The following is a 22541-nucleotide window of genomic DNA, read 5'->3' on the forward strand; positions in this document are numbered from 1 at the left end:
GGAATGATATGGAGAAGGACTTGGGTCCCTTCTACTTCTTTGACTATGGCAATAGGAATTGGAGCGAGGAGTGTGCGATAGGAATTGGAGCAAGGAGTGTACGACGGAGACCTTGAAAAAACTTCTCCCCATAAGTTTCAATTGAGTTTGAACGGTTGCTACAAGCTGAGATATAGCATGCAGTACGAACATTCGATCATTTGATTCAAAGACATCTTTGTCTCCATGATTAAGCCTCTCTCATGATGAAACACCTTGCACGTTCCATTTTGAAATAAAATGTTACGCCCCTTTGCTTGCAATTTCCCAATACTCATTGTATTGTGTTCTTCAGCTGTGACACATAGAACACTTCTGTGATTATCAGTATGATTTCCATTCACTTGCAGTCGTACATTACCCTTTCCCGTTACATCTAGAGTTGTTGCTCAGCTTCACTGAATCTCTGAAACTTTCATCAACATCTGAAAAAATATTCCTTTCTTCCCACACATATGATTGCTACATCCCGAGTCAAGGAACCACATATTTTCTTTATTGGCCTTATTCATATTCACATAAGCCATCAGCAACATCTCTTCATAGTTTGTCTCCTTCTCCTTGCTTTGACATTCCCATTGAAAATGTCCTAGCTTGTGACAATTATAACACTCCACTGTGACCTTGTTGAAGGTTTGTTTGCCTCGTCCCCTTCCTCTGCCTCTAAAGCTTCCACGACCTTGACTCCTTCCTCCAAATTGTTCACCTTGAGTGATCTTCAAGGCATGTTCTTTAACATGAGAACTCATGCGTTGTTCATGCACAAACAGACTGCTTTGCAACTCATCAATGGTTAAGATTGTTGTATCCTTGGACTCTTCAATGTAACACACAATATAATCAAACTTGAGTCATAGATTTCAAAATCTTTTCAACTACTCAACATCTCCTTTGTTCTCACCATTTATTTTTTTGGCTATGCTAAGGGTCCGAGCAAAATATTTACATATTCTCCTGCCTTTATGTGAAGCTTTTCAAACTTCTTACGAAGAGCTTGCAAATGTGCACGCTTTACTTGTGTCGAACCTGATATTTTTGCTTCATAGAATCTCATATGTTCTTTGTTGTATCCTTGTTGAGGATTGTCTCCAAGATCGAACAACCTAATGCTTGAAATAGATAATTCTTTGCTTCCAAATCTTTCAACTTCTGATCTTAGATGTGCTTCTTCTGGGCATATGTGGAAACGATGTGTTCTATTGCTGCATGCATAAATCTCATTCTCCACCAAATCCCAGTACTGCTTTGAACGGTTGCTGCATAAATCTCATTCTCCACCAAATCCTAGTACGCACAAAGTTTTCCCTAAGCATTGCATAATGATCATAGTACCCATAAAAAAAAGTTTTCCTTGAGTATCTCTCAATAATCATAGTACCCATCAAATTTTGGAATCGCAGGCTGCACAAATGAACTCTCTATCGACATACTTTTATTATGACACATGTAGAAGACGGGTGCTTCTAGTTTTGGCTAGTTTATGGCATGACCTTGATCTCAAATGTTAAGAACAAGGAGAAAATTGGAATGAATTTAGAGAAATCTCACATTCTTAGCTATTACATAGCTATCTAAAACAAATCAAATTCTATATAAGTAAATCAAACCTAATTCAATCAAATTTAAACCTAACAATTACTCGAATTATCTGAGTTCATAAATCATAACTAAAAAAAGTTATATTTTTGGGTGGGGATATTTTTTTTTTACCATATATTGTATGATTTTATGTCTCTTAATATATGATCTAAACCCAAGCTTATTACATTAATATTTAATAAAATAATAAATTCTCAATTATTTTTGGAGGAATTAACCCACAAAGCATAAAAGAGACATTTTCCCAAATTTTAAATGTCACTTCAATTTTGATAAAAACAGCTCATATTTTATTCTTACAATAAAATAAAATAAAATAAAAAGAAAGAAAGAAAGAATCTGATTTCCTCTTCCAAGCAAGATTTATTTTTTTGTCTTATCACTCTCTTTTTAATATTAATCTTAATTATCGTTCCATTAATCAGCTTCACACTTCATTGATTTTAAATACAAAATAGTCCATTTTAAAATTTATAGTAGTATTGGTCTGTTTGAAATAAATACCTTTTAAATAAAAATTAATTTAATTTCTATAAGCACGTCCAAAAACCAATATTTAAAGTAAATTTACTATAGCGTCCTAATGATTTTAAATAATTAAAAGTAGTTAAAAAATAATAATAATAAGCAATTTAAATTTAGATGGACTTGAAACATATTTTGAATTAATTAACAAAAATATTTGAACATGAAGAAAGAAAGAATATACATTTAATATAATTTTAAAAAAATTGTTTAAAGTAGGAAGTATTTGTATCGAGTATAAATCCTAATATATAACGGTGTCATTTCCATTCGGCAATATAATATTATAAAAACAGAACATATTCGTTGATGGATTAGTCAAAAGAAAAAGGAATCGTAAAAGTTTTGTTTCTTTTATTATTATGATTTAACAAATGAGGAAGTTGAATAATGGGGTCACATCCAATCCCACCTTTGAGGACAATAAAAAGGGTCCAAAGCAGGTGTTTAAATTGCAGGCAGCTATTCTAATCTTTGCATCCATGGCGTCTTTCCAATGCAACAAACCGGCTGAGCGCAGCCACCACCAGAGGCACGATCAATGCCATCAGGAACACCAACACCATCACGGCCACGGTCCGGCGGGGGGTCACGGCCACGGTCCGGCGTGGGGTCACGGCCACGGTCCGTCGGGGGGTCACGGCTGCGGTCCGTCGGGGGGTCACGGCCACGGTCCGGCGTGGGGTCACGGCCACGGTCCGTCGGGGGGTCACGGCCGCGGTCCGTCGGGGGGTCACGGCCACGGTCCGGCGTGGGGTCACGGCCACGGTCCGTCGGGGGGTCACGGCTGCGGTCCGTCGGGGGGTCACGGCCACGGTCCGGCGTGGGGTCACGGCCACGGTCCGTCGGGGGGTCACGGCTGCGGTCCGTCGGGGGGTCACGGCCACGGTCCGGCGTGGGGTCACGGCCACGGTCCGTCGGGGGGTCACGGCTGCGGTCCGTCGGGGGGTCACGGCCACGGTCCGGCGTGGGGTCACGGCCACGGTCCGTCGGGGGGTCACGGCTGCGGTCCGTCGGGGGGTCACGGCCACGGTCCGGCGTGGGGTCACGGCCACGGTCCGTCGGGGGGTCACGGCTGCGGTCCGTCGGGGGGTCACGGCCACGGTCCGGCGTGGGGTCACGGCCACGGTCCGTCGGGGGGTCACGGCTGCGGTCCGTCGGGGGGTCACGGCCACGGTCCGGCGTGGGGTCACGGCCACGGTCCGTCGGGGGGTCACGGCTGCGGTCCGTCGGGGGGTCACGGCCACGGTCCGGCGTGGGGTCACGGCCACGGTCCGTCGGGGGGTCACGGCTGCGGTCCGTCGGGGGGTCACGGCCACGGTCCGGCGTGGGGTCACGGCCACGGTCCGTCGGGGGGTCACGGCTGCGGTCCGTCGGGGGGTCACGGCCACGGTCCGGCGTGGGGTCACGGNTCGGGGGGTCATGGCCACGGTCCGGCGTGGGGTCACGGCCACGGTCCGTCGGGGGGTCACGGCTGCGGTCCGGCGGGGGGTCACGGCCACGGTCCTGCGGGGGGGCAAGGCCACTGCCAGCCAGCCAATCCCAATGTCGGACACTGCCAGCCAGCCAATCCCAACGTCGGCCACTGCCAGCCAGCCAGTCCCAATGTCGGCCACCACAGCGACAGCAGTGACAGTGACAACGATTGTCGCAGAGGTCAGCACTAAAGGAAGGCAAGTTCTTTTTTTTATGTCGGGTCGAAATAGAATTCACCAGGTGTTTGATTGCTTCAACGCACATAGCAGTCTGATTGTTAATTCATAGGATTGGTTGAAAAGAATTAACTATTTATCATTGTTTTGATTGTTTTGGCAGAATTGGAAGGAGGAAGTGGAAGGGTACTTGCTAGATTGAAGGGAAGGGAATCAGAGAGTGCATCTAAACTGCTACTGATACTCCTACTACTAAGTATTCGAGTGACGCCTAAAATAAATAAGACAATTTATAAGACACCCTAACTTTATCTCCTTTTCCTTCTTTCAAATAAAGTTTCTGTATTGCTATCCTCACTATCAATATAAAATGCATATGTTTAAATTTTGCTTGCTATAATATATATATATATATGAACATAAATCTGATACGCAATAAAACGAGATACATAATGTCAGATGACAAAATTATGTGCTTGACATTACGACCGTTTTATATTACAAAGTAACGTCTAAAAACACAATTTTGTACAGCCAAAAAAGCTTAGCTAGAGCTATCTAAGACCTCCAGAGACAAAAGTAGCAAGTGCCTGAGCAGCTACATTTTCGGCTTCATCTTTACTCGAACCCTTGCCTTGAAGGTACTTCTTTGAGATATGGAAAGAGTGGTCACCACCATCAATCACATGTAACCCACTAATTGATTTCATCCTCTTCCGAATATCCTCCAGCTTCTCTAAAGGACACAGAGCATCCCTGCTACCCTGAATGGCAAAATTATGATGTTAAAGACTGCACAACGATGTGATTGAACTTCGATCGAATCTCTCAAGTGTCTATGAATGTCTATGATCCCTTAACATTCTATCATTAATAGGTGTGAAAAAGCAAACTTGTATCCCACTCAAGGTGGCCCATAAATCATAACGTTCCCTCATGAAACCAGAGTAGATCTACCGATATGTTATTACTTTGCCATAGAAGGTGTGGGTTATGCTTCATATCTTTCAAAAGAGAATAATTTGTGTTAAAAAAGATGTGGGCCCCGGGGGGAATTCCAACGACTGACTAATAGAAGATACATGTGTTAACCACTTGAGCGATGCTCAAGTTCTTCTAGAGGAGAATATTGCAACTTATATTGTTTAGTTGTTGACGTTGTAAAGAGGATGTACCTGTACAAACATGATAGGAATGGTAACTTGCAGTAGCGTCTGGTCTCGGACATCCCCTTTCAAGCCCTAAAAACATGCAACTTTATCTTGATTAATTGGCAGAAGCTATAAGCTTCCATTGTACAATGGAAAATGTCACCTTCATTGTCATTCCTACCCGCAGAGGTTTTTCAAACCCATAAAGTTTGATAACACTTAATTTGAGGTATGAGAACATATCCAACATATACTAGTCATCTATCACTCACTTATTGCATATCTGAACTAAAAGGTCAAGTTTATTTACAAATTCAAGTTTCTTATGAAAAAGGTAAGGTTGTCCCAAGTTTGGTATGACCATAACTGACAGTGTATATACTTGATAAATAGCCATCTACAACTTGCAAAAGAAACCATAACAAGAGATGTTTATTTACCCTAAAGCCTGAAGGATTTTTCAATCTGATATGCATAAATAGTCTCATACCTTCAAGGGATACCCCAAGCAAATTATTGCAGAAGCATGAATGTCTTCCTCACAAGCTACCATGCAACTTACTCTGCAAATAATGAAATAAGTAAAAACCATATTTACCCAACAGAAAATCTCAAATTATGAAGTTTTATTGTGACTATCATCTATGAAGTTGAATGTTCATGGTTTTATAAAAATAAAAATAAATAAATAAATAAAAAGCCTCGAATTATTCAAAAAAGTCAGAATAAGCAAAAAATGAATCGGTCCTAAAAATCACCTCAAATATTTTCATTCATTTGCATAGGCTATCTGTGAACATTATTTTTTTTTAAATCTTGTTAAAAAAAGATCACTTGAGGAGAAGTTTATTCCATTTATAGCCCACCAATGACAATATGCTTCGGAAATATTTGAAAATTTCATACTTATGAAGACGCTAAGCAGAACTCCAAACGGATAATTTCAAGCAAAGAAACAAAATTATTACCTCGAACCCATAGATTTACCAGCCAAAATCAAAGGGTGCCCAGGGTACTTTGCAATTGTCCTTTTGACAATTTCGACATGGTATGGAACCAATTTTTCAGCCTTGGGAGGAGGCTTCCTACCACCAGAAATGTCTGTCAAGTCAACTCAAAATTTTAAAAGTTAATTGAAAGAGACAGCCAAATTTGAAGTTCATCATGTTCCAATGCCTAGTAACACTGCAAAAGGTATATGGTCCTATATCTATATCAATGTATTGTTAAATGGTAAGTACTCACACGGATAGTCAAAGGTGACAACATCAACAGCATGTAGTGCCTTGCCTAACATATCTTTCCATCTGGATGAAATCAAGAAATCTGAAGCCTTCATAAGTCAACTAATTGGTCAAAAATGTTTTACAGGATAAAATCAAACCATACTGCAAGGATTTGAATCTCAAATAAGAGGTTGAAAATGGCTTAGAAAACATCGTAAAACGCAGAGAAATAGATAGCACGGTAACAAGCTGGCTTATGCTACTCAATGGGGATAACAAATTCAGCGGGAATTTCCAGACAAGATTTCCCAATTTCACCATCTGAAAAAGAATTCTACCCTTCAAACGAGTGAGGAAGATCATCAATCTTTAAGATAAAAACACATGAACGCTTAAAGAGGAACCATACAGAGCAACACTCAGGCCAGAAAACTGTATCAGCAAAGCTCAAGGAACTTTTAAAGGACTTTTAGATGAAAGTGTCCCACGTCAGTTAATTTAGAGAATGGTCATGGGTTTATAATCAAATAATACACTCTCCATTGGTGTGAGGCCTTTTGAGGAAACCCAAAGCAAAGCCATGAGAGCTTATGCTCAAAGTGGACAATATCATACCACTATGGGAGAGTCGTGCTGGTCTAATAAGGAACAACTATCCTAACAAATATTTCCTACTTAAATTTCAATTACGTATAATTCACAACACTGAGACGAAATCACATCCAATTTCATCCCAAATCAAACCTAAATTCTCAGTACCATCGCTCCCAGTTCTCGCAGTTCATCAACTACAAACAACTCCAAAAAGAGCGAGTACGAGAAAGAAATCGACGGAGGCAATCGGAAAATGGAAAGACGAACAAAAAAGAACGACGAAGAAAAAGAAAAGAGAAATGCCTGATCATCCATTCAGAAGAAGAAGGGGCACCAGCACCGTGAGCGAAAACGACTACAGGGGACAATCTATTACCCGAGGAAGACGTTGCAAGTAAGGTCTCAAAGGCGTCATCAATGGCGAGGTTTTTACGCCGGCGTTTTGAAGGAGGTGAAGAAGCCATTGCTAAGAAGAACCACAAACTGAACCCCAAATCAACGGCCCTAATAAACCCAGAGAACAAAACTAACTTCGGCGCCAAACTGAGAGAGCAGCACTTGGAACGACAAGGAGTGGCCGTTGTTCAAAAGTTTCACTCCTATGGCGTGCGGCCCATTGAGGCCCAAATGAGGTCTATTTATTGGGCTTTCAGATGGATCTGAAGGCCCACCCACAAGACAACATTGACAACGAACAATTTGTACGGAAAGTTGGTTGGGAACTTTTTAACTAATTATGGTTAAATATATTACACAAATAAATAATTTATAAATATGATATATTTTTTTATTAAAAAAACCACGCCTATTTATATAACTAATAATTATTAATAGATTATTTCTAGGTTTATCTAACATAAAAAAGAATTATACATTACTATTAGAAAATTATTACTCCTTATTATTTTTAAATTTTGATATAATATGTCCATGATACACGAAATAATCTTGCAAATAATCCCTTTCTATTTATGAAATTTTATAAAAAAATATAAGGATAAATTATAACTCTTAAAACAAACTTTCTTCTATCCATTGAGACCAAATTTGTAATTTAATCTCTTTTAATCCCCATTGACCTTTGCCGGTGAAATGGGATATAGCTACAACAAACACGAAGCCAAATTTCATAGGTTTAAACAACGAAATATACAAAGTAGATGTGTTTAGAAGTTATTGGAGCACAAACCATCCTGCTGTGTGCTGGTAAGCTCTGAGCATGGCCATGGACTAACCAAGAGAGCTGCCCCACTTACATACGAGCAAGTCCACGGTACTGATCTCGGTCTCGCTGTGCCACGAAGGTTAATGTTCGAAAGACATATACCAGTAAATGGGGAGTTCCTCAAGCCATATATAGAACCTGCTTGCTGCACATTCACACCCCAAACGTTTTTAATTGTGATGTCTTTGACGATTGGAAGAGCGTTCGGGTCAAACTTGTCGTCAGGATGATCTCCGGTATCGCTCGCAATCTTTAGACCCTTTCGCGAACTCTCCATGTAGACATCCGATATGGTTATGTTCTTTATGAACCCCCCTCTTCCAATGTTTGTCTTGATGTTGATACCAACTCCCATGTCGTATAAGCTTAGGTGTTCTGCAAATACATTTGACACACCACCGGAGGTTTCGCTTCCTACAGCAACTCCAGCAAATGGACTTGACCCTGATATTCTTCGGATGGTAATGTCGTAACTACTACGACCGTAAGCGATACCATATTCGTCCCATCCGCTCTTCACAGCCACAAGATCATCTCCAGTTGAAATGTAGGAATCTTCTATACAGACGTTGTTGCTTGAATCTGAGTTCATCAGTTTGACAAGTTTTGTTACTTTCAGGCATATACAGAACTAATGTTATAAGAATTTTGAACATGACTTGTAGTAAGCAATTATTTTAACCAGAGGTCGACCAGGGGTGGGGGAGCTAATAACTACATGATATGTCCTTAAGGATCGGAAAATGCACCTGGATCGATTCCATCGGTGTTCGGGGAATCACGAGGAGCCAATATTGTGACATATCTGACAACAACGTTACTGCAACAGAAGATTAAGATAAAAGTAAGATTCAGCTATATCATTGTGATGCAGACACGGTTGATATTACTCCCAAAGGAGTTCTGTAACAGCTCAAGCCAACCACAAGCAGATATTATCCGTTTTGGCTTGTTACGTATCGCCGTCAATCTCATGGTTTTAAAATACATCTACTAGGGAGAGGTTTCCACGCCCTTATAAGAAATGTTTCGTTCTCCTCTCCAACTAATGTGGGATCTCCCAATCCACCCCCTTTTGGGGTACAACGTCCTCGCTGGCACACTACTCGGTGACTGGCTCTGATACCTTTTGTAACAACCCAAACCCACCTTAATAGATATTATCCGTTTTGGCCTGTTACGTATCGCCATCAACCTCACAGTTTTAAAATACGTCTACTAGGGAGAGGTTTTCACACCCTTATCAAGAATATTTTGTTCCCCTCTCCAACCAACATAGGATCTCACAAGTTAAAAGCGTTTTTGGTTGGAGAAAAGTAGAAAATATGATGAACATTTAAGAGGAGTTGAAACATGATTGAAAACGACTTTAATTCATACCTGCAGTAAACTGGATGAATGTTCCAAAACGGGGAGTTCAGGAACATTACGTTGGAGATGATGATATTATGAGAATTGATAAATTCAACAAGATTAGGCCTAGTGTACATCAGAGTCCTTGTCCTCCACATATTCCACCAGACATCACCTTGGCCATCAATGGTCCCATTCTCACCTACCACATCAATTTAACTCGGGCTATTAATATACATACTTTTGTTCCAAGAACAACACAAGTAAACCAGGTTTGCAATAGCCTTAATATACATTTTAAAAGAACTAGATGATTCATACCAGTGATCACCACATCATGAACACCATCTCCATGAATAAAGCTTACATATCTTCCACCAGGGCGCTCCCTTCCTCTTCCATATGATGGCAACGGCTCGATCACTGGCCAATTTGAAGAATCCTGGACATCAAACAGAGAAAAAAAAACAGAAGCTTAATACAAAAGTAAAACAATAAAAGTGAAGGATTAAACTAGTTTAAAAAAGGAGAAATTTTATGAAAAGATCGGACAATTGTCATCATCTGCAGAAAATTACATCATCGAGAAGTTGATGGAGACAGTAACAGGAATGGTGAAAAAATCTTAGACCAAAGATCTTGCACTCACTAAATTGACCATCCATTGGCATGCACACAGACCCAGAATTAAAAAAATGCTTATTGGAAGCGGGTAATCATATAGGAGTCAAATTTTAGACACTGACAACATATAACAGTTCTAATTTCAAAATCTTGACATAATTTCCACCCATTTTACTTCAAGTACCAGAGAAATAGGTAAAGTTCCTTCGGGGAAAACTGTAATAGCTTAAGCCCACCGCTAGTAGATATTGTCCGCTTTGATCCATTACATATCACTATCAACCTCATGTTTTTTAAAACGCGTCTACTATGGAGATAGTCTAGCCCTACTCCGACTAGATACCATTTGTACAAGTCCAAGCCCGCCGCTAGCAGATATTGTCTGCTTCGACTTGTTACGTATCGTCGTCAGCCTCACGGTTTTAAACTGCATTTTCTACGGAGAGGTTTCCACACTCTTATAAGTAACGTTTTGTTTTCCTCTCCAACCAACATGGGATCTCACAAAAACAAAGAAGATTAAGAAAAGGATCAGATTGCCTAAAACAGATCCTTTCTGGCCTGTTTGCTAGCTGAAATAGACATTGATTAAGTAATTACTACAACTAATTAATAACATTGTCATCATCCTTGTTAAAAGAATCAACCAATGTTTTGACATAGATATTTCAACTATGGGACAGCCAATTTTGGTTGCTTGAAATTGATGTCCAGATCAGCAAAATAATAATCACAAATTAGCAAATCAGAACTTTGAACGGATCAATCAACTAAAATGGGATCACATTCTAATAAAAATTTAGCATCAGAATCCGACAAAGAACAGCCTGTAGACGGTCCAATCATAATTATATATATAATGTTATTAATTTAGAGTGGATGCACATGCCACAGCTTAATCGAATACCCACCCACCAGAACACACGTTCATTCTGATAAATCCCAATCCCCTAATCTAGAAACCATTCATAATCACCGACAAAAATAAGCTCAAAATCAGAATCACCAAACAAAAGAAACCCTAAGCACGAGAATCACCAGCGAAAAATCAGGAAAATTCTCTCATTCAACAACAACCAACACTAGCCACACTACTGAATCACAAATAAGAGAAACAACAAAGAAGTTCAGTAAGAAGCATATACCTGAACAGCTTTGATAACAGCGTCTTTTGCAAGATACAGAGTCATATGGCTAGTGAGATTAAAGCTCTCCGTCAAGTAAACCCCAGGAGGAATGTAAAGCAAAGTACCCCCTCTTCTTCTCAAATGCTGAATTCGATAGATCGCAGCTCGAAATGCTCTAGTGTTCAATGTATGGCCATCGCCGACACCCCCAAAGTCGGCAATGGAAATCTTGTCGCTCCGGTACTTCATGGGAACTATCCCGGAGCAGGTAGTGAGCTCGCCGGCGGCAAGAGGAGGGGACAAAAGAGCATCGAAGCAGATGAAAATGAAGAGGAAAAACGGCAACATGGTGGAGAAATGGGAAAGAGAACAAAGAGAAAAGAGTGGAGAAACGCTTTTTGAGGGATTTAAGTAAGATTTTAAAGAAGAAGAAGAAGATGGGAAGAAGGGGGAGTAGATCTGGGAGTTAGGACACGAAGAAGAATCCAAGAATGGTGCGAAATGGAGAAGATAATTAATGGAAATGGTTAGAGAGAGAGAGAGAGAGCAGTAACCAGAGAATCAGAGATCGGCAAAGAAACGCATTTTTAAATAAAATTTTAAATTATAAAATAGAATGTTCCTCCTCAAATTTTACAAATAACGTCTCCCTAAAATTTTATAATCTTTCAGATTGGTTTTAGTGAAAAGCCCAAATTGGGCCCAGACCACATAAATTGAAGCCCATGGACCAACTCAATTCTTGGGCTTCTTTCTCCATCCCTGCACTTTTCTAATTCATTATTATCAATATGGTATCTCCATTGTTGTGAGCTTTGTTTGGGTATCATGCTATTCTGGAGAGTCGGATTTGTTTGGGTATCATACTATTCTGGAGAGTCGGGTAAGAAGAATGATAGAAGCAAGTTTAGTCCGACAAACCATTTTTTATACCTTTTAAGAAGTGTTTAATAGTTTACAAAGTAAGAATAAAAATCCAAAATTCATCATCAAACCAAAAGTTTATTTGGTCCCATGAAGATTGAACAAAGAACAAAAAAGGTCTAGATTGCAAGAACATCCCAAATCTGCTCTGCATCAAAAGAAGGCATCTTCTCCAACGAGTACCACTCTGTTTCCGATCCCGTCGCCGTCGCCGTCAAGCAATCCACTGAACCAGCTCGAGGCGAGTTCTCAAAGTTCCACAACCCATCTTCCGCTGCACCAACAGCCGATACCCTTTCCCAACTCCACTTCTCCGTCATCTCCACTACCGCTGGAGGCAGAGACACCGACGGTGACGACGAAGAACACGAACCCGAACCTAAATCGCTGCCGATTCTCCGACAATCCTTCTTCTTCCCCTTCCCCTTTATCTTCTGAAAAATCGCTTGAATTTTGGCATCCACCAATTTTTTCAACCCACTCAATTTCACAAACTCATCGCTACCTAAATCGCTCTTTAGATCCTTCAAATTTGGAAAATTCAACCGAGCATATTCCCCTCGGAGCTTACAGGCGGCGCAGTCGTAAGCATAGGCGGCGGTCTCCGGCGAGTCATATGTTCCTAACCACACCCTCATCCGATTCTGCGGCAGTCGAATCTCCGCCACCCATTTCCCCCATTGCCTCTGCCGCACTCCTCTGTAAACCTTCCTCTTGCCGCCACCAACGGCAGCGCCGCAACCCGAATACAGCACTTCGTATGCCTTTGCAAATAAATCCCGAGACCCATTTGCTTTCCTTTCCTGAGAAAATCTCTGCAGTACTTCCCGCTGTCGGAGATACACCGACGACCCAACTGCCTGCTCGAAATCTACGCCATCGATTACAGAGCGGCTGAAATTGTCACAGTGAGAGAAGATTGAATCCAGAGTATTTCCTCCGGCAGTTAGAATGAGATTGGAAAGAGCCGTTGAAACATCCGTAAATTGAAGGGTTCCTCTGTTCGTCATCGTTTCCATCTTTTCCGGCAATATTTATTTGTTGGAGTATGAGGAAGAAAGAGAATTAAAGTGGAGATTTATAGGCGAGGAAGAAACTGAGAAATGGAGAAATGGTCAAAGCGGGCAAAAAGCAGGTTTTTGGATTTAGTGAAAAAGTCAGAGTTAGCGTTGATTGATTCACACACGGAAAAACACAAAAGTCTTTGAAGGTTCATAAATTGCAAAGCCACGCGGCCCATTTTGCTGGCGCCATGCTTTCATTTGGTTGCTGTCTGTGGAAGGAGACGCTTTTCTTCCTTGCCTTCCCACTCCATGTCAACTTTATAGATAATCTTTTTACATGTATATATATACCTTGGTTCATCTGACACTATCACTGATACATATTATATGTTTTAGTCTATTTCGTAGCACCATCAGTCTTACCATTTTAAAACGTTTCGATTAAGGAGAGGTTTCCATATAATTATGTAGCACACTACTCGATATCTACAATTTATCGTATCATTTTTAGCCTCACAGTTTTAAAACATATACGTTAGAGAGAGGTTTACATACTTTCATAAAAAATGTTTTTCGATCGATGTGACATATATTAAAATGGTAATGTTTTATAACCATTATTCGACAGAAATTGAGAATGACAATATTCAAAAATGGGTTTTAAATGAAAAAAATAATTATGAGCCAATCATGATGGCTATGAAAAAAGAACGAATATTAAAAGGAAAAGGTTAGGTGGGAGTCAGATGGGGTGCTCCGCCAATAATAATGGCTGTAATGCGATCCTATTATCCAAAATTAAACACCAAATTTATTTATTTATTTATTTATTATTATTCTATAAATCATTTCCCTAACGGATAACTACTAATCAATGTGAGACAGTGACTATTTTCTTTTTTTCTAACAAAAGATTGACATTTTTTTCTTTCCAATTTTGACACTACATTCTATTTTGACCAACACTACAAAGTATGGATTAGTTTGGGTCTTTTAGGAAAGGAACACATTTATTATTAAATTTGGACGGTTTGAAAAAATTTTATGTTTATTAAAAAATAAAAATATGTTCTTAAAAATATAATATTCATGAACGAGATTAAGTTACTTTTAGTGTACAATAAATCGACAAACATAAGGGTATAGATCGTTCTATCGAGTAGATATGTCTAAGGGAAGGGTGAAGACGGAGAACCCTTCTCCATCCCTCGCTTCTTATTTCAATATTCATCTCCACAAAATTCACTATTTACTTACATGTCTATACGAACTTTTTTTACCATGGGCGGAGACAGGGAATATAATCTACATTCTCAGTTCCGTTTAGCTAACGTGAAAAAATTTCTCCTCACTCCCTTCTTATTCCTCGGTTAAACGAGAATTCTTCGTCTTATTCAATGGACATTTCTACAATCAAGTGAATGAAGCAATAAATATCTCTACTAATTTGACCTAAATAATTTAGATTTTGTTTGTCTCATAGCATACTTAAACTTAATAGTTGCATTTTTAGGTGAGTGAAAATTGGTTGTGAAATGACGGGTGAAGCTTAACCAAACTATAAAAAAATAAACCTTAAAATTTTTAAGGAGCAAATTCAAGTATGTACCGAGGTCGTGGGTGAGAAAATATGCAATAAATGCATAGAATAAAAAAAATGAAAAGGACATTTAGAGAAAAAATCAAATTTGTAATGCATATATAGCTCGACATTGTAATATGCTTTCACATGCCTACGTCAACCTTAGCTTTAATTTCACTATGATTCAACCCAATAATAATAAAATAAAATAAACATTAAAAAGGAAGGAAGAGAGTTTGTCATTTTCTAATAAATAAATAAATATATATATTAATGGGCTTGAGATGGGCTTGCGATGTCATGGCCCAGCGGTCTTTAAGCCCATATCACCTTCCTTAATAACAATAATTCACCTGGTATTGATCTCATTAAGTTTTTTTAATCAAATATACTAGTTAAGATTAAAGGGTTGAAAAGAATATAAATTAAAAAAAAAATTAATTATTATACAACACAAAAAAATTATGTTTTTTTTTTAAAGTAGAGATATATTCCTTCCATGGTTATTATTACAAACATTAAATCTGTCTCATTATTAAATGAGACATTCAATGATTAAGTTTAATTAGACATAATCATACAAATAAACTAATACAAAATTAAAAATAAATAAAACCCAACACCTCAATTTTAGTAATTTATTTAATTAATCCTCAGAAATAGAAATTATATTTATAAAAAAACACAGCTAATTGTGTGTGTAGAATATAGAAACATGGTGGCTGCGGTAGGGGAGAATTGCCGAAGTGTCACGTGGCGGGCCCCACTTTCCACGGGGTTCCACATGACCCATGTCTAATCGTTACCGTGTCCGTCCACGTACGAAAAAAAAAAAAAAGGAAAAATCACCGCCAATTACGCTTCCTTTTTTTATTTTTCTTTAATTTATTTTTTTTTATGAGGATTATGTGGTCCCCAAAGGAAGGGATCGACGGCTGAGATTAGATTTGATCATTTACAATGGACTCCCGGTAGATTCATAATTCGAAGTTTATTAAAGTAATTATTAAAATATTTTTAAAGTATGCAAAATTACAAAAATGACATTAACATTAGTGGTTTCTTGTGTATTTTGATAAATATTACAGGGATAAATTAATTTGAAAGTACTGTAAGCAGAAAATAGTAATGGCAATTATTGCACCCATAATAATAATAATAATAAATAATATTAATTATAATGCTCCTCAAATAACCAGTCACCAAAACCCTTTTAACTTGATGGGGCTTTTTGTCTCTTCTTGAACTCTTAATGGCTGGACTCCAAACATGTGGTCTTATACGGAGACTAGAATGTTGAAGGTTATTGAGACGAGTAGTCTTGTTGGCTAATTAAGAGGAGATTGTGAGTTTATAAGCCATGAACATTATCTCTATTGGTACGAGGTTTTTTGGATAAACAAAAAAAACAAAATTGTGAAAGTTTATAGTAGAGTGGATAATATCATACTATTGTGAATGGTCGAGGTTATGTCTTACAATTCTCGAGTCATTTTGGTATTTGAGCTGAACATATTCCTTATTCGATCACTTTGAGCCAAATTGTTCTTAATTGGGTTGCGATAGTAGGCATATTCATCTCATCTTAGTCAATTGGTTCGTACTAGTCTTAAGCTAACAAACTTTTCACTTTCACCTCGATCAATTTAAAATATATTAGGACAAAAGTGAAATAATGAATAATCCTTTACTATGTAAATATATTGAAATTCTAGATTAAATATATAACTTAACCACTTGTTGTGGTCCGTTGACATTTAAATCTTTATTTAGGACAAATCATTCCGACATGTTTAGTAAAAGAAAGGAAAGTGTTGGTGTGTTTATCGATGTCCTCAATTTCTGATTTTGTGTTTGTCAAAAACAAAAGGATTACTCCATTGCTCATCTAAAAATAAAATTTTAATTTGGAACTAATTATCATGTTTAAATTAAAATATAACCAAGTTGAAAGGTCAAATCTAGAAGCTTTATCATACTCGTCTATTTATATCAAATTCACATCTCAATCATATCATAGGTAACGTTTCTAATATGCCAAGTTTTTAATCATTTCATTTTCTTATTATATGTTTTGACAAACATACAAACTAAAGCATGAGACTTTAAACTCAACATGGATGATTTTGATCCAACAATTGATTGGATTGATTGCATGTTAGTGTTATGATTGGAGCTGGAGTGCACATTACAGGAATCTGTCTCTGAATTTCTTCATCTTATAATAGTCATATAATGATCACGATAGCTTAACGCTATAACTTGCAGCTTAGCATATGTTAAGTGAGTAGGGTCATCATCATACTCTGTCAATATTCGCAACGTAGTTGTATGACATTTCTTGTGAGATCCCACATCGATTGGAGTGAGGAATGAAACATTTCTTATAAGATATGAAAACATATTCCTAACATACGCGCTTTAACACTTTGAGGGGGAAAACTCAAATATGACAATATCTATTAATGGTGAGTTTGAGCGGTTATAAATGGTACAGAGTTAGACACCAAGTGGTGTGCCAGTGAAGACACTTGATCCCGAGGAGTTGGGTTGTGAGATCCCACATCTATTGGAGAGTGAACGAATAATTCCCTATAGGATGTGGAAACTTCTCCCTAACAGACGTATTTTAAAACTTTGACATGAGAGAAAAACCTTGAAGGAAAAGCCCAAAGAGGGCAATTTGCCAACAAAGATGCTAAGTCCTAATAGTGTGAATTGTGAGATCCCACATCGATTGAAGGAGAAACGAAGCATTCTTGATAGGGTGTGAAAGCCTCCTCTAACATATACGTTTTAAAATCTTGAAGAAAAGTCGAATGAGAACAATATTTGGTGGGGGTAGACTTTGGGTATTACATTACTCCCACCTTTGAATAAGTCAACTAACTGGAATGAAGTCGATCCATACCATATATATTAGGAAGAAAGTTGAATGGTTGTGGAGTCATAGTTCATGTGAATGCATAGGCTTAAAATGCAAGAGTCCCAACCAAAGTTTTGGTAGTGGCCTTAACTACATTCATACATTTCTTACATATGTGAATGCCTTCAAAGTCCTTCCCTTTTCCCCCCTTTTGTTGACCTCTTCTTCCGGTCTCCCCCAATATTAAACTTTAATAACTTTAAATTTTGTATTTTTTTAAAAAGAAAGGAGAAAATATTAAGTTAAAATAAAAAAAAAATGGAATTAGAAATAGCCGGTAATCTCGGAAAGCTGCCCCCATAATCCCAGTTGACTGTTCCCACTCTCCTTTTATTTTTATTTTTCTTTTTTTAAATAACGCCAAATAAAATCAAATTACACAATTTAGCACTTCCACCGTTGATTGCGGTTCTAAACCTTTAATCATCAATACATATTAAATTAACATCTAAAATAAATTTTAAAAAATTAACATTAATTATAATATTAAATATTTTTAATATTTTTAAAAGTTTGATTTGATTAACTAAACTAAACTTTCTATTTTTTAAAAATTAAATCAAGCTCAAAAACTAAACTTGAATTTATTTTGTCGGTGGTGGTATTTAAGAAAAAAAAATATAAATATAAAAAATATATAAAAGCAGGTTTATGGGGTATATTTAAAAAGATGATTAGTTGGGGGTGGATCTCCTTTGAAATATGAGCGTGAGTTTTCCACCAAACCCGCTTATTACACTCCACTTTTCATGCCCTAATTTTTGGGGATTTAAGTGTGCTGCCTTTTTCTTTTTCAAAAAATAAATCCATTATTTTTCCTTCTTATATTACATTTCACTTACATTAATATATTAATAATAATTAAAGAGGCGTTTGATTACATATCTTACTAAATACTATTTCCTTACTTTTAAACTTAGATTACAATCTTGAGTTAGTTGAGATTTCTTAGACAATAGTGAATCTATGGTGATTAGTGGTTGTTGCATTAATGTTTCTTTAATCTCTATTTATACTATAAGATATATTGTATTTTTTTATATATATAATATTTATATGATTCACATTTTTATTGTAGCATAAAAATGTTTACCAAATATTAAAAAAATACAATTTCTTTGAGAAAAAAAAAAAAAAGACATACAAATCAAAATTCTTTTGTTTCATTTAATGATTTTCCAGCACGACATTTTTCATAAAGAAAATAAAATAAATAAAGATTTGCCATATTTGTCAAAATCACATGATATGTCCCAAAATATTTGCTTGGTACGTGTCCGTCAGATAAATTAGCTCACCTCTCTGTCACCGTATCTCTGGTTCTCTTCAACTTCCTCCCTATTTCCTCTATTCATCCCATTAATTATTTATTTATTTATTGTCCTTCTAATTTTGAATTGAAAGCGTGGAAATTCTCCATGCCCATTTCCTAGTTATTTCTCATTAAAAAAAAATAATAATAATAACATTTTAAAATTCTAAATTACATTATTTTTAATTGAAATTTGAAAATTAAGTGAGGCCAAAATGGAGAATTAAATAGAGAATGGATTGGGCAAATTTTGTGCGACTTTTTGACTCCTCGACGCCTAATGCACTTTACTCATTCTAATTGCGGTGGCTCTTTAAAGAAAGACCCATCCTCCCAACAAATTATTATTATTATTATTATTATTATTATTATTATTAATTAACAATGTATAAAAGGAAAATAAATATTTAATTTTTAATAAATAATAATCTAACCAAGTTATAAATTCCTTTTTCTTTAATATTTTCACAGCTACACCGCTCGTCCTGGCAACAGACACCCACACGACGTGGTTCCTTTCGCAACGGGTTACGTTCATATGAGCATTAAAAAAAAATTAAAATAAATAAATAAATAATCTGATTTTTCAAATATTATTTAATTCAGTCGCATTTATGGCTCTCCCTCACTCTCCACTCCATATATACTCCTTCACTTCCCCTTCTTCTCTTCCAAATCCTTCTCTTTCCTCTCCAATTTACCTGGTGATTCATTAATCAATGCACCTAATTCACTGATTCTTAACCCATTCAAGTAACTAAAAAGAACAATGGCGAGCCTAATTTCCATGGCTCCCCTGTTCCTCCTCTGTTTCTTCCCCTGCGCCTTCGCCGCCCACGACTACGGCTCCGCCCTAACCAAGAGCCTTCTCTTCTTCGAAGCTCAGAGATCCGGAGTCCTACCCCGTAACCAGCGCGTCACGTGGCGGTCCCATTCCGGTCTCCAAGATGGCAAAGCCAGTGGAGTGAGTTTTCCACTCTGTTTTTTTGGTTCCTCCTCTAATGGGAATGTTGTTTTAATGGTGACGGAATTTCCTTTTGCAGGTGGACTTGGTGGGAGGGTACTACGACGCTGGCGACAATGTCAAATTTGGACTGCCAATGGCTTTCACTGTCACCATGATGAGTTGGAGCATTTTGGAATACAAGGCCCAATTGGCGGGCAGTGGCGAGCTTGGCCACGCCATGGATGCTGTCAAGTGGGGCACTGATTACTTCATCAAGGCTCACCCTGAACCCAATGTTTTATACGGCGAGGTGATAATTTTCTCCTTTACTCAATATGGTGTGACTTGAAGGCGTGGTGTTAATGTTTGTGGATTTTTGTTTCAAAGGTTGGAGATGGGAACACTGACCACTACTGCTGGCAGCGTCCCGAGGATATGACGACCGACCGCCGGGCTTACCGGCTTGACCCGAGTAACCCCGGGTCGGATCTTGCCGGAGAAACTGCTGCCGCCATGGCCGCCGCTTCTCTCGTCTTTCGCTCTTCTAACCCCGCTTATGCTAACAAGCTTCTCTCCCATGCCTACCAGGTAAGATGAGGGCTCTATTTTCAATTATAATAATGGAATGTTAATTGAAAATAATTATAATAATTAAGAAAAATTCAAATTTCAACTCCGCACGTGGAAAAGCGAAAGTACGATACGACGTGGTTTTGGTTTTATTCCAATTAGTTTAAAATGTTCGGCGCATATTTAGGATCATGGTTAGAAACCGTACACGTAGTTTTAAATAATGCGATTCCGTGATGACAACCGTTCATTTCACATGATCCAAGAAAGACGCGCGAAGCTTACGATAGTCGTGGAAGTACGGTGTCGGTGGCACTGTGTGTTTTACCTTAATGCCCTCACTATTTATTTTTTTTATTACAATTCTACCCTTGGATTAAAATAAAAATAACCTTGTTCTGTCTCATTTCCATTTTCAGCTGTTCGATTTTGCGAACAAATACAGGGGCAAATATGACAGTAGTATTACAGTGGCCCAGAAGTACTACCGATCTGTCAGTGGATACAATGTACGTGATTATTCCTCTTCTCTTATTTTTATTGGGCTTGGGCTTGGGCCCAAACGAACAATTTTGATTGAATAAAATTTTACAGGACGAGTTACTATGGGCGGCGGCATGGCTGTACCAAGCAAGCAACAACCAATACTACCTGAAATACCTCGCCGACAACGGCGATTCCATGGGTGGCACCGGCTGGAGCATGACGGAGTTCAGTTGGGACGTCAAATACGCCGGAGTCCAAACCCTAGTCGCCAAAGTAAAACCCTAATTTCTCCAAATTTCCCCAAAATTTCCCCCCTTTCTTCCCCTATCTAATCCTCTGGTGTCCTTCCTCCTCTCGCAGTTCCTCATGCAGGGCAAGGCCGGCGCCTACGCTCCAGTTTTCCGGCGATACCAGGAGAAAGCCGAGGCATTCCTTTGTTCGTGTTTAAGAAAAGGGAATCGGAATGTTCAGGTTACCCCCGGGGGTCTCATTTTCCGGCAAAGATGGAACAATATGCAGTTTGTCACCACCGCCTCCTTCATCGCCACCGTCTATTCTGATTACCTGACCTCGTCCCGTGGTTCCTTGAAGTGCGCCGCCGGCTATGTCCGACCCTCTGAATTACTCACCTTCGCTAAATCTCAGGTATGTTCTTTTTTTTTTTTTTCTTTTTTTTTTCCCTCTGAAATTTGTTTGTTTAAAAACAGAGATTTGAATTTTAAATTTTCCAAAATGTATGAATGAATTGAGCAGGTGGATTACATTCTTGGCGACAATCCAAGAGCCACGAGCTACATGGTGGGATACGGCAACAATTTCCCCCGCCGCGTCCACCACCGTGGATCCTCCATCGTCTCCTACAAAATCAGCTCCAAATTCATCGCCTGCAGAGAAGGTTACGCTACTTGGTTCAGCAAGAAATCCGGCGACCCGAATGTCCTCACCGGCGCCCTCGTCGGCGGCCCCGACGCCTACGACAACTTCGCGGACGAACGTGACAACTATGAACAAACAGAGCCTGCCACTTACAACAACGCTCCTCTTCTCGGCGTGTTAGCGAGATTCCACGGCGGGCATTCCGGCTTCAATCAGCTCCTTCCAGTAGCCGTTCCGCTTCCACCGGCACCAAAAAGAAACCCAAATCCTGGTTCTTCTTCTTCTTCTTCTTCAAGCCCGGTTGTGATTTTACAAAGGGTAACGAGTTCATGGAAGGACAAGGGAAGAATTTACTACAGATATTCCACGGTTATCACAAACAAATCGTGGAAAACAGTGAGAAATCTTGAGCTTTCGATTTCGAAGCTGTATGGGCCGTTATGGGGGCTGACGAATTCTGGGAAATCGTACACCTTCCCGAAATGGGTGAATTCTCTGGGCCCTCAGAAGAGCTTGGAGTTTGTGTATATTCACTCTGCTTCTGAAGCGAATGTGTCTGTTTTGCGCTATGATTTGGGCTGAGGATGAGGAGTGGTGGGATTTGATCCAACTGTGCAGATTATAAGATTGAGTTTGGTGTTTTTGGAAGGAAAGGAACTTTACTTTTTTTTTTTTTACTTGGTGTTTATGCAACTCAAAGAATGAGGGTATATTTGTACTTTCCTTGTAATTGAGTTAGGGTTGTAGATCTCTCTTCTTCTTCCCTCTTTTTTTTTTTTTTTTTTTTTTTTTTTTTTTTT

At 38.6% G+C, this 22541-nt stretch overlaps 5 protein-coding genes across 6 annotated transcripts; 2 read left to right on the top strand and 3 right to left on the bottom strand.

The window, feature by feature from the left end:
- Positions 1–2587: 2587 nt before the first annotated feature.
- Positions 2588–4200, top strand: LOC111491381 (glycine-rich protein DOT1-like). Of its 2 annotated transcripts, XM_023140297.1 has the most exons (3): positions 2589–3567; positions 3607–3836; positions 3979–4200. In XM_023140297.1, exons 1-2 carry the CDS (start codon positions 2646–2648, stop codon positions 3828–3830), a joined length of 1146 nt encoding a protein of 381 aa, XP_022996065.1. In that variant the 5' UTR covers positions 2589–2645; the 3' UTR covers positions 3831–3836; positions 3979–4200. The 2 variants fall into 2 exon arrangements, with proteins under 2 accessions (XP_022996064.1, XP_022996065.1); XM_023140296.1 differs by having other exon boundaries at positions 2588–3836.
- Positions 4201–4241: 41 nt separating this feature from the next.
- LOC111491382 (KAT8 regulatory NSL complex subunit 3-like) lies at positions 4242–7343 on the bottom strand. Its single transcript, XM_023140298.1, has 6 exons — positions 7090–7343; positions 6212–6273; positions 5935–6067; positions 5457–5529; positions 4991–5056; positions 4242–4579 (listed from the first exon to the last, which is right to left on the bottom strand). The coding sequence occupies exons 1-6, from the start codon at positions 7248–7250 to the stop codon at positions 4370–4372; spliced, it is 705 nt and encodes a 234-aa protein (XP_022996066.1). The 5' UTR covers positions 7251–7343; the 3' UTR covers positions 4242–4369.
- A 430-nt stretch (positions 7344–7773) lies between these two features.
- On the bottom strand, positions 7774–11698 carry LOC111490953 (probable polygalacturonase). Its single transcript, XM_023139625.1, has 5 exons — positions 11134–11698; positions 9686–9806; positions 9392–9566; positions 8761–8831; positions 7774–8593 (listed from the first exon to the last, which is right to left on the bottom strand). Exons 1-5 carry the CDS (start codon positions 11461–11463, stop codon positions 7953–7955), a joined length of 1338 nt encoding a protein of 445 aa, XP_022995393.1. The 5' UTR covers positions 11464–11698; the 3' UTR covers positions 7774–7952.
- Positions 11699–12040: 342 nt separating this feature from the next.
- On the bottom strand, positions 12041–13349 carry LOC111490954 (ethylene-responsive transcription factor ERF061-like). The gene has a single exon (XM_023139626.1). The coding sequence runs from the start codon at positions 13056–13058 to the stop codon at positions 12159–12161; it is 900 nt and encodes a 299-aa protein (XP_022995394.1). The 5' UTR covers positions 13059–13349; the 3' UTR covers positions 12041–12158.
- Positions 13350–19479: 6130 nt separating this feature from the next.
- On the top strand, positions 19480–22510 carry LOC111490952 (endoglucanase 6-like). The gene is made up of 7 exons (XM_023139624.1): positions 19480–19827; positions 19907–20119; positions 20197–20397; positions 20799–20888; positions 20974–21138; positions 21226–21510; positions 21619–22510. Exons 1-7 carry the CDS (start codon positions 19633–19635, stop codon positions 22321–22323), a joined length of 1854 nt encoding a protein of 617 aa, XP_022995392.1. The 5' UTR covers positions 19480–19632; the 3' UTR covers positions 22324–22510.
- The last annotated feature ends 31 nt before the right edge of the window (positions 22511–22541 follow it).

The sequence above is a fragment of the Cucurbita maxima genome, unplaced genomic scaffold (assembly GCF_002738345.1).
Source record: "Cucurbita maxima cultivar Rimu unplaced genomic scaffold, Cmax_1.0 Cma_Scf00016, whole genome shotgun sequence".
In the NCBI taxonomy this organism is placed as follows: Eukaryota; Viridiplantae; Streptophyta; class Magnoliopsida; order Cucurbitales; family Cucurbitaceae; genus Cucurbita; species Cucurbita maxima.